Below are 12,400 nucleotides of genomic sequence, written 5' to 3' on the forward strand. Positions count from 1 at the left end.
ACCAGATCAGTGCAGAAATGAACTGTCAGGCCTTACAGTCTGATTCAGCATTGCAAATCAGAGATCTTCTGAGTTGGTCCAGCTTAGAGTAGACATCTTCCAGCACCTCCACTTTAAATCACAGCAACTACCCAATGTGCACGAGTGCTATTGTGGTGTTGGGTGCGGGGGTATATTTTGTTAGACAGACATACCACAAAGACTTCACAGGCCACTTTAAGACAGTTGTGCTGATACTCAGACTGTATTCTCAAGGGTCGAGATTTTTCACTCTTATCCCTGTGGAGCTCTTCCCTAAAACACTTTAAAATGTGAACACTATTTAACTTTTATCACCATTAAAAGATTGGGGAAATTTAAGATTAAAATGAGCTTGGATAATTTATCATACTATTTCAACGTATCTTGATGTGGAAATGCATTGTACATAATTATCTTTGTTTTTGCAGGTTGTTAATCTCCTCTCCAATAACTCACTGTAAGTTAACCTCCAGAAGCTACAACATCTTTTTTCTTTTTACTTTCAGGGTAATGAGGAAAAACAAAATTAATCACCTTAGTGAAAATACGTTTGCACCTCTCCAGAAACTAGATGAATTGTAAGTTTGATTACACATATATTTTGTAAGTTTGATGACACATATAGCACTATTTCTGTATACCCTGAGCCACGGGAATTTCAGGAATTCTGAAAGCTTAGCAAATATGTGTTAAAGGAAACTATAAATTAAATATTCGAGGAAAGTTAAGTAAAGGAAACAGCTGTGAAGGAGAATAAAGCCAGGGGAAATTAATAAATAAAATATATCTTACATCACTTTAACCCGCTGCTAGAGACGGATAGCAAATTTATCTTTAAGCTTTTTAGAGAGTGAGGATTCAGAAATCAGCAGATAAAAAGACATCACTTTGCTGGTTCTGAAACCACAGGATAATCTTGGATCTATAAGATTAGACACTGCCATGGATAACAACATCCAAACCTGTAATAATGGTCAAGAGAGCAGCTTGAGACAGCTATTTATAGCATCCCTTTTTAAGATCAATGACACAGTTCCAAAGGACAGTAAAGAAGTCTCTGATGAATCAAAGCCTTGTGTCAAGCCACATAGTAGTTGATTCTCCAAATAAAATACACTTAAGACAGTGGAGGAAGCACATGCTCTTCAGACAGTTTTTATTTTTTTTTATGGCTTGATTTCTTCAGTTGGGGTTTTGTTAAAGTCTGGGCTAGCCACTAGTTTGATTTTTTGTTTTCTAAAAAGAATCTGGAGAGTAAATAAAACTACATGTTTTGACAATTAGCTGGGCAGAACTTGGATTCATTAAAACTTTTCCATGAAAAAGAAAGTAACTAAAATGTTGCTCAGGACACCTTACCTGCATACTAAGACAAGTGGAGGAAACATGCATGCCACAGGCAAAAACATCCCTCAGAAAACAATCCAGCATTCTGCTCCAAAACTTCAGTAAACAAGCAGTTGAAGCCCCAACATTTTTTCCATAACCATGGGCTTGAAGCACTTTTTGGTAGACAGTACCAATCATTCACAAAACACACAAGAAAATCTCATTAGGTATCAGAACCAAGCATCTGCTGTAATGACTCCTGGTGTCTGACAAATGAATATACCATCAGCACATAGGAAATTGTTTTATTCTCAGCAGTGGGGAGCAGTGCATGCAGGTGACTCAAAAGGCATTATCTAGCCATTAAAATACAAGTTACTCAAGGGGTCCATAATTTTCCTTGTTTTATCATACTTGCAACTCCAGTCTGAATACTAGAAGTCAGTTTCTCCAAATTCTAACTTGCACGGTGGCCCTAAGGTATGGGTGCAAGAAAGAATTAAGTCAGGAGAAATTAACAAATAAAATACATCCAACACTGCTCTAACCCACTGCTAGAGAAGGACAGCAAATTTATCTTTAAGAAACCAGTGGTGAGCATAGGGCAGGACACTTAGTCCTCATCAGTGCTAATCCAGGTTCAGAGGTAAAAGAAAGAGCTACAAAGGGGCAGAGAGGGTCCCCACACCAAATATTAGTCCTACCTAAATCCTGTCAAATCCCATGCCTGAAAAATCAGATTTACAAGGATGAAAATGGCATGTTTTCTAAGAGATAATGGTTTTAAATGGATGAACATGAAAGTGTTAGTTACTCAATCTTTTCTGACTCTTTCTGACCCCATGGACTGTAGCCCATCAGGCTCCTCTATCCATGGAATTCTCCAGGCAAGAATCCTGGAGTGGGTTGCTATTCCCATCTCTAGGGAATCTTCCCAACAGAGGGATCAAACCCATGTCTCCTGCACTGCAGACAGATTCGTTACCATCTGAGTCACCAGGAAGGTCCCTTAAATGGATGCGTCTAGACCTAAAATGAGTGACTCACCTTTTGAAAGAAGGTTGGTCTTCGCTCTGTGCCCCTTCTAGCTTGATCCCACTGACAGAATTAATGAGGGTAAAATTAACAACAGTCAGATTCACTTTCCATCTTAAGACGTGAATCTTCCTGTCTTAAGACGGGTTCTTAACCACTGAAACACCAAGGAAGCCCTAATATGTGCTTTTAAAGCAACTACTCAAGGTGACAATGTGTTTGCTGAGCCCATTCAGAAATAGACTTCAAGTCCAGTTAAGTTTAGACCAACTTTCCTAAATGAAACTGAGAAAATGGTCTTTGTTCTTGTCACTTAGGATCTAAACCAAATGGTCCCCATTACGTGATTGATGATGAAAGAAATATTTGTCAGAATTGCTTTAGTAGCCAAAGTCAGCACTCTCACCAGAAATGGCTGAACATGGTAATTAGAGATTTAATATTCTAGTGGACTCTTCTAAATCTGTTTTTCACATCGCCTCACTAGCATAATCGATATTTTACTTGGCTTCCCATACAAGGAACTGGAATCATCCTGCCCCTTTTACTTAAATATGAAAACAGATCTTCAGTCTATTAATAGTCTGCCAGTAGGGATGGAAAGAGTAGCTAGTCCAAAACTAAACTATATGCTGGGAAACCCAGATCTTGCCCTGAAAGAGCTCACACCCTTCAGAAGAGAATGTAGGGACAGGAAAAGTTTTAATATGAGGTTGTAAGTGCTGTCTGTGAGAACGCCTAACTCTCCCAGTCATGAAAGAAGCACATGTGAAAAGAATCTTTTTTAAAAGTGTAGTTGGGCTTCCCAGGTGGTCCAGTGGTTAAGAATCCACCTGCCTATGCAGGGGATACAGGTTCAATCCCTGGTCCAGGAAGATCCCACATGCCGAGGAGAACCTAAGCCCATTGTCCACAACTAGTGAACCCATGCCCCAGAGCCCATGAGCCACAACTGCTGAAGCTGGCACACCTAGAGCTCACGCTCTGCAGCAAGAGAAGACACCACAGTGAGGAGCCTCAGCACTTCAACTAGAGAGTAGCCCCCACCATCATCACAGCTAGAGAAAGCCTGTGCGCAGCAACCAAGACCCAGCACAGCCCCAAAAAAAGTCTGGTTGATTTACAACATTGTGTTAGGTTCAAGCGTAGAGCAAAATGATTCGGTTTTGCATATCCATTCTTTTTCAGGTTCTCTCCCATTATAGGTTATTACAAGATATTGAGTATAGTTCCCTCTGCTCTACAGTAACTCCTTGATTTTTTTCCTGAACAGAATCTTAGAGGTGTTCACCTGAAGGACCAGAAGTAAAGCTTTTTCCAGGTAGAAGGAAGCAAGCACCCATGCAAAAACCTGGAGGTTGGAATACTGAGGTGCTTTCAGGTCCTGGTGAAAGCCAATTTAACTGAGCAGAAAGTGGTAGGAAACTAAGCTGGACTGTACAAAATATTTAAAGACTTTTTTCTATCACAGTAAGCAGTTTTGATTTTATCTACTATTCAGCAGTGAGAGATTGAAGAATTTTTAAAAGGGGATGAAATTTTTGAAAGATTCCTTTGGTTATCAAATCAGAGAATCTATCCACATAGACAAGTCACCCATAAATATGTAAATAACAAAAACAGTCTCAAGGATCAGATTACAATTTGAAAACAGAACATTTACAGCAAAGATATTTATCATTTTGATTATATTACTTGTTTTTAGTTTTAAAACTCAATCTAAAACTGCCTTGCCCTTTCAAATTCAATAATCTAACATTTGATTTATAAGCACTCCAATTTACATAGCAACTAGATCTACATCCTTATCTCTCCCTGTGGCAACTAGCATGACTTGAGGATAGATAGGGAAAGTGGTTAGACTTTCTCTTAGTTTCTCGTGATGACATTGGAGAGATCAAGCCTATCTTGCTTAGAAGAATTCTAGGCCTTTCGCATGAGAGTTGCCACTGTCAGAGCTACCATAAGAGCTGGTACTATCCAAAGTCTTCTCACGGCTAAGCTACAGCCACACCACAGTGGGCAGCGCAACCTCTATACATATATGAAGTATCCTGCTCCAGGAGTGTATAAGACCCGGTGTATATCAGCTATGGAAGAAACTGGAACCTGAAATAATCCACTTCCAGTTAAAAACCATAATCAACTGAAACAAAAGAAAAAATTAAGTCTCCAAACCATATTTCTACTTTAGCACAGAAGGAAGGAAAGAAGAATGGATGGGAGGGAAAGAGAGAGGTGGCAGAGGGGAAAAAGAGAAAAGAAGATGGCACAGTATTAATTAAATTAGAAAACTGGATCTATTAGAACCAGATCAGATACCATCAAGCATTGTCTCTGAATGAGGAATAAAATTAGGAAATATTTTTCTTTTACCATTTCATTCCCTTTTTAAAGTTTTGACTTCTATTAATTTCCTGGTGGCTCAGTCAGTAAAGAATCAGCCTGCAGTGCAGGAGGCCTGGGTTCCATCCCTCGGTTGGGAAGATCCCCTGGAGAAGGAAATGGCAACCCACTTCCGCACTCTTGCCTGGAAACTCCCATGGACAGAGGAGCTTGGTGGGTTACAGCCCACAGCATTGCAAGAGTCAGACACAATTTAGCAACTAAACCACCACCACCAATTAATACAACTCACTAATAGCATTGTTTGAAAGTTGTATAATGGTTTTCTAATAAACCACAGAACTATGGATAAAGTCTTAAGAAAATAACATGACATGTTTGCAATTATTTCCCTAGGGATTTAGGAAGCAATAAGATTGAAAATCTTTCTCCACATATCTTTAAGGATCTGAAGGAGCTCTCACAACTGTAAGATTGACATGAATTTTTATCTTTATTTTTAATTTGTTTTATTTTCTAAAATTGCCATTAAAATACACATCAGTATGTGTGTTTACCATTTTAACCATTTTTAAGTGTACAGTTCAGTGGTATCAAGTTCATTCACACTGTTGTGTAACCATCACCACCATCCATTTCTGGAACTTTTCCTGCTTTCCAAACTGAAGCTCCATACCTATTAAACACTAACTCCCCATCGACACCCCTCCCCAACTGGCTTCTATCACTGTTTGGTCTCTATGATTTTGGCATCTCTAGGTATCTCATATAGGTAGAATCATACATACCTTGTTATTTTACAGCTGGCTTATTTCACTTAGCCTAATGTCTTCAAGTTTTATCCATGCTGTAGCATGTGTCAGAATTTCTGAATATTATCATCCATATTAGCAATCCATTGTGTGTAAGTACCACATTGTATTTATCCATTTTTCCATTGATGGACACTTGAGTTGTTTCCACATTTTAGCTGTTATGAGTAGGGCTGCTACGAACATGGGTGTGTAAATATCAGTTAAAGAACTTGCTTTCAATTCTTTGGGGGTATATAGCCCCAGAAATAGTATTACTGGATCATATGGTAACTCTATTTTTAATTTTTTGAGGAAACCTCATACTCTTTTCTATAGTGGCTGCAACTATTTTACATTCTAACAGTGCACAAAGATTCTAATTTCTCCACATTTTCAACAGCACTTATAATTTTGCATTTTTTTAATAAGAGCCAACCTAATGGATGTGACATGGCATTTCACTGTGGTTCTGATTTGCTTTTCTCTAATGATTAATGATGTTGGGCATCTTTTCATGTGCTTATCAATCATTTGCACGTCTTCTTTGGAAAATGTCTACTCAGGTCCTTTACTCATTTTTAAATTGGGTTGTTTGGTTTTTCATTGTTAAGCTGTGCATGCATGCTGAGTCACTTCAGTTGTGTCCTACTCTTTGTGACCTTATGGGCTGCAGTGCACCAGGCCTGTCTGTCCATGGGATTCTCTAGGTAAGAATACTGAAGTGGGTTGTTGCCATGCCCTCCAGGGATCTTCCTGACCCAGAGTTCAAACCTGCGTCTCTTATATCTCCTGCATTGGCAGGTGGGTTCTTTACCACTGGGAACCCCTGTTAAGTTGTAGGATCATATATATTTTAGATAGTAAATAATTTCAGATATATGATTTACAAATACATGTTCCTATTCTGTAGGTTGCCTTTTCACTCTGTTGATAGTGTTTTCTGGTGCGCAAAAGTTTTAGATTTAGATGTACTCCAATTCTTATATTTTTTTTCTATTGTTACCTATGCTTTTGGTATCATGGTATACAAGAAATCACTGCCTAATCCAATGTCATGAAGTTTTTCTCTTATGATTTCTTCTAAGAGTTTTATAGTTTAGCTTTTATATTTAGGACTTAGATCCATTTTGAGTTAATTTTGTACATTGTGGAAGCTAAGGGTTTAAGCTCTTTCTTTTTTTTTTTGCATGTGGACATCTATCTGGTTTTCCCAGAACCATTTGTTAAGAAGATTGTCCTCTCCCCATTGAATGGTCTTGGCATGTGTTAAAAATTATGTGAGCATCCATACAAAAGTTTGTTCCTGGGCTCTCCATTCTATTCCATCATCCTATACAACTGTCTTTACTCCAGCACCACACTATTACTGATTACTGTAGCTTTGTAGTAAGTTTTGAGTCAGAAAGTAAGACCTCCAATTTTGTCCTTCTTTTTCAAGGCTTATTCAGGTTCCCTTGAGGTTCCAAACAAATTTTAAGATGGATTTTTCTATTTATTCAGAAAAACCATCACTGGGATCTTGATAGAGATTATACTGAATCTTTTGATTGCTTTGGGTAGTACTGCCATCTTAATGATTTTAAATCTTCTAGTCCCAAAGCACAGAATGTCTTTCCATTTATCGGTGTCTAATTTCTTTCAACAATATTTTGTTTTCACGGTGCAAGCCCTTCACCTTTATTCAGTTTATTGGGATTTTTTGGCTGCACTGGGTCTTCATTGCTACACAAGCTTTCTCTGATCGTAGCAAGTGGAGGTTACTCTTCATTGCAGTATGGAGGCTTCTCATTTTGGTAGCTTCTCTTGTGGCTCGGTAGTTGTGGTGGGTGGGCTTAGTTGTTCTGTGGCATGTGGGATCATCCTGAATCAGGAATCAAATCCATGTTCCCTACATTGGCAAGCAGATTCCCAACCTCTGGACTACCAGGGAAGCCTCTCTTCAGTTTATTCCTAAGTATTCTTCTGATACTGTTGTAAATTGAATTATTTTCTTAATTCTCTTTCTGGATTGCTCAGGGTTGATGTATAGAAATGCATTTGATTATTCATCATTATCTGATTATTGTGCATTCATTCGGTATTTAGCAATTTGATTGAATTTGTTTATTAGTTCTGACAGTTGTGTGTGTATGTGTGAAATCTTTAAGGTTTTATACACATAAAATGGGCTTCCCTGCCAAAAAAAGAAAAAAAATGGGCTTCCCTGGTGGCTCAGATGATAAAGAATCTGCCTGCAATGCAGAAGACCCAGATTTTACCCCTGGGTCAAAAAGATCCCCTGGAGAAGGAAGTGGCTACCCACTATAGTATTCTTGCCTGGAGAATTCCACTGACAGAGGAGCCTGGCAGGCTACAGTCCCTGGGATCACAAAGAGTCTGACACGACTGAGTGACTAATAGTTTCACTTTTCACGCATGAAATAATGTCATCTATAAACAGAGATAATTTTACTTTTCACTTCCCAATTTGGATGCCTTTTATTTTATTTTATTTCTTGCCTAATCCCTCTGGATAGGTCTTCTGGCACTATCTTCATCTCTTTTTCCTAGCCATAAAGCCATTTACTTTTCACTTCATGCCTCATAACTTGCTAACACAATATGCCACTATTCGATATGATTTATTGCAAAACGTATTCAATGTGGTTTCATTCATTCAAATTTTGACTAAATGAGATTCTTTTTCTTTTATTTAAATCACACCTAATGATAGGCAAAACCTGAAGTGGTGTGGCTTCCCTTTGGGAAACCTGCAGATTCCCTGGTGGGACCGTCCAGGACCACCCCACCTTCATGATCATGTGGTCTCAGCTCTTTCTCTGTCACTAAGACACTTAGAGCCTCGCATGGTTCTAAGAGTTCTATCTCCATTAATCCGTTTGAATGTCTAAGGAACCCTATGGTACAAGTGCCACTGATGTACTTTTTTGCTGTTTACAAGCAACCCTCCGTCAACAGATATACTTCCTCTTTACTCAAATCCTTTCTAGAAATGACCAATTGCTGCTCTTTTTTTTTTTTATTGAAACAGGAATCTTTCCTATAACCCAATCCAGACAATTCAAGCCAACCAATTTGATAATCTTGTCAAACTCAAATCTCTGTAAGTATACACGTGTGGGGATAGTTTTATGACACATTTTTAATTTATATACTAATAGCTAACACATTCTATAAAATAAGATTAATAGAGTCTTAAGTCAGAAGCTTTAGTCCCAGGATGTTAGTTAAACTCTACAGAAACCGTATGAGTACTTGCTGAGCTATAAACAAACAGATGGCTATTAGTTTAATCTTTCATATTTATGAGCTAAAAATTAGATAACTATAATCACCAGGAGCTTATATTGGATTGTTTGCTCTGATACTCTGAAGGCATCTATGCATATTTATTCCTTCATTAGCACTGGGGGTATCTATGAGTTTATTATAATTATTGTTATCCCAAGATAGAATATTCTAGATGATATAAATCTTTACTTGCAGCACACATGCACAAACACACATACATAAATTATATTAGGATCTATGAGTTGCCTTAAAAAGGTGTGCTTCAGTTCTTTTACGTGTTCCCTCGGTAAAATGTCATTTTATTAGAAAAAAAAATTATTTAAAAATTATTAGAAAATTTTCAAGAATGTAAAATGCCCCACTCTGCTATTGCAATATCATCAAAAGGCAATGTTTATTCATTTATTTCACAAATATTTGTTGAACAGTTACTATGAAAAAAGCATCATGCCACAATCTATTAGAAGCCAAAAATTGAAATAGGAAAGATATAGAATCAATATAAGTATTTATATTGTGTATAAATAGCAGAATCAAAAAAGCATTGGGGGAAAAAAGGGTTATTATGAGATCACATGAAATCACATGTGTGAAACTTTGGAAATACTATAGAATTTAATAAATCTTTCATGCAGTGAAAGGAACTGGGAAAGTGTCTAGGGAAGGCTAAGTATGAATGTTTGGTTCAGAGTAAGTGTTAAATAATTGTGTATTAAACTGTCCTTCACAAAAATTCATTATACCCTGCATAACATATGTTTTTTGATAATTTGATATTTTAGCAGCCTAGATGGAATTGAAATTTCAAATATCCAACGAAGGATGTTTAGACCTCTCATGAATCTCTCTTACATGTAAGCAGATGTTTTTCTTGTTTTTCACCTTGATTTTAATTGTTTAGGTTTCCACCTGTATTGTGCTAATACCCCCATATGCAGTGCATCCAATTTATTAACATTTCCTACTGACTAATTTGCCTAAGCAATAACTAACTTTTAAAGCATAGATATAGGGTAAGGGGATTTTTAGTTGTCCATGATTTGGTTTGAGAGAATGAAAGGAGATTTGTTTGGGTGTCAGACAACAGGAGTGTGGAGGGAACCCACTCAGGCTTGTAAGCTCTAATGACCTCTCGTGACACTCACATATATTCATGTTTGTCCACTGAGCTAGCAACTGGTGCACCTGGCATAAATGCAACCAGATGAAGAAGTAGAAAGTCACATAAACAACATAGAGCAATTATAAATAATTCATGTAAATGGAGGAAGAAAGAGAGAAAATCTCCTCAGTGAAAATTGCCCACAGTGTCAGGGCATGATGGAGCAAGGGTGTATGGTTAAAGCAGCAAGCTTTGAAAAATCTTTTATTCAAACATCATGGCTCATCATGCCATCATTACATGCCTTAGAAACATTTTCTTCAGTTGAATGTAATATATAGCAGTATATATATGTATATATATACACACACACGCACACAATATTAGAGTGATCTCCATGCCAAGGTAATTAATTCTCAATAATTTAGAAAGTGTCATGGCAGCCACCACCACTCTATAATCTTGCTTGTATTTTAAATCTAACAGAGGACACTGATTTTTTTTCCCCATAATTCCTTGGACAGCAAAGTTTCCTTGGTTACGCACAATATAAAGCACTCTGAATAAATTGAGCAAACAGAGTTTATTGAAAGAAAATGATGTAACTCATAAAACCCAAGAAACAACTCAAGGACTTGACTTGAATAGAGCAGATCCTGGGATCCAGACAGCAAGAGTGAAACAGGACTATAGACTGTAATTGTCAAGTTTTTATCTTACATTACTACAACTGTTTATGTTATAAAGATCATTTATACTTTTTGCCAGAGAACATGGCTCTAGGGGCAAATGGATCTAATTTGAATACTAAATTTCTGCACTTAGTAGAAAGTTCCCTAGTAGATAATTTGCCTCCATTGAAGATTCATCTCCTCATATGATCATAGCAACACCAACCTCATTAAGCGGATTTAAGAAGCCATTCCTGATTTGAGAATTTATACTTAGTAGATGCTCAATAAATGGTGTGGGTGTTGGTAGTACACAGTAGTAATCGCTGATTATCCAGGTGGTGTCTTTTATTAACAAGGGAGGTCTCTTTACTGATGAAAGAATTCACTCAACAAATATTTATCAAACACCTCATCGTGTACCAAAATCTAGTGTGAGAATAAACATGTTAGCAAGTAGTTACAGATCATACAACCTCTATAATAGAAAAGTCACAGAAGCAGAGAGGACAAAGCCTTTAACTCCCTTCCTCTGGATTTGAAAAAGTAAAATCAATTGCGGCAACACAGGAGTTAGGTACCAAGCACTGAAAATCCAGTAACAGTTTCCTTTGGTGGATTATCTTGATCGCATGACAACTGATTTACATTCCAAAATGTGTCTAATGCCTGTCTGTTCGTTATGCCCATTTGCTGCTCTCACCCACACATTCTTTTGTAGTAAAATCAAGTTAATAAGAATTAAACTTAAGTTTCTTAATAAAACTTTAGTGTCCCTAATGTTTTACTTTTATTCCTCTGAGACTGATATTGTTTTCTTTTTACAGAGGAAATGGAGAAAATAGATATTAAGGTAGAGTGACACTTCAGTTTAAAGTCTTATCTTCCCTTCTCTTTGCACAACAGCTATTTTAAGAGGTTTCAGTACTGTGGCTATGCACCGCATGTTCGCATCTGTAAACCAAATACTGACGGACTCTCATCTTTAGAGGATCTCTTGGCGAGCATTATTCAGAGAGTGTTCGTCTGGGTTGTGTCTGCAGTCACGTGCTTTGGAAACATCTTTGTCATCTGTATGCGACCTTGTATCAGATCTGAGAACAAGCTGCATGCCATGTCAATCATTTCTCTCTGCTGTGAGTATTTCCTGGCTGAAGAGGAATTACAAGTTTTGAAATATATTAAAGTGTTACTATTAGAAAATAAGTAACCAGAGTACTAGAATCATGGGATGTTAAAAATTCCTCCCCTTTGCTTAGATGTTTTCTAAGCATTCAATGAAATGCTACAGGAAAATAAAGTGATAAAGTTTTCAAAGTAAGAAAACTCAGTCACCTTACACAGATTAATGAAGCACTCATTCATTAATTTTGTCTGATAAGGAAGCTTTTGTTTATTCGCTTTCTTCTCTAAAGGTATAATATTTTGTGAGTTAGTTGCTCAGTTGTGTGTGTGACTCTTTGTGACCCCATGGACTGTAGCCGCCAATCTCTTCTGTCCATAGGATTCTCCAGGCAAGAATACTGGAGTCGGTTGCCATTTCCTTCTCCGGGGGATCTTCTTCACCCAGGAATAGAACCCGGGTCCCCTGAATTATAGGTAGATTCTCTACCAGCTGAGCCACCAGGGAAGCCGGTGTAGTATTTTATGAAAACATGTAAAATTTTTTTACTGTGAATAAGCTTGAAACCTTTCATCATCACATTTTCATGCCCAGAGCTCTGTTTATTTTTTGCGTGCGCATCCAGTTCATAGACACTGAATTCAGACATTACTGTTCTTCTGGTCTCTGAGCTTCTAACATCTTTTCC

General features: G+C 37.5%; 1 protein-coding gene across 3 annotated transcripts in view; it reads left to right on the forward strand.

Annotated features, from left to right (window-relative positions):
- RXFP1 (relaxin family peptide receptor 1) overlaps window positions 1-12,400 on the forward strand; it is a 63,732-nt gene that overhangs the window by 34,667 nt on the left and 16,665 nt on the right. For 2 of the 3 annotated variants that reach the window (XM_065903894.1, XM_065903895.1), the window contains exons 9-13: window positions 528-599; window positions 5,128-5,199; window positions 8,557-8,628; window positions 9,599-9,670; window positions 11,496-11,725. In XM_065903894.1, the coding sequence (XP_065759966.1) occupies window positions 528-599; window positions 5,128-5,199; window positions 8,557-8,628; window positions 9,599-9,670; window positions 11,496-11,725 (518 nt within the window). The remainder of the gene's footprint in view (window positions 1-527; window positions 600-5,127; window positions 5,200-8,556; window positions 8,629-9,598; window positions 9,671-11,495; window positions 11,726-12,400) is intronic. The other variant, XM_065903896.1, reaches the window with a different exon arrangement.

Source organism: Muntiacus reevesi, chromosome 13 (assembly GCF_963930625.1).
Source record: "Muntiacus reevesi chromosome 13, mMunRee1.1, whole genome shotgun sequence".
Taxonomy (NCBI): Eukaryota; Metazoa; Chordata; class Mammalia; order Artiodactyla; family Cervidae; genus Muntiacus; species Muntiacus reevesi.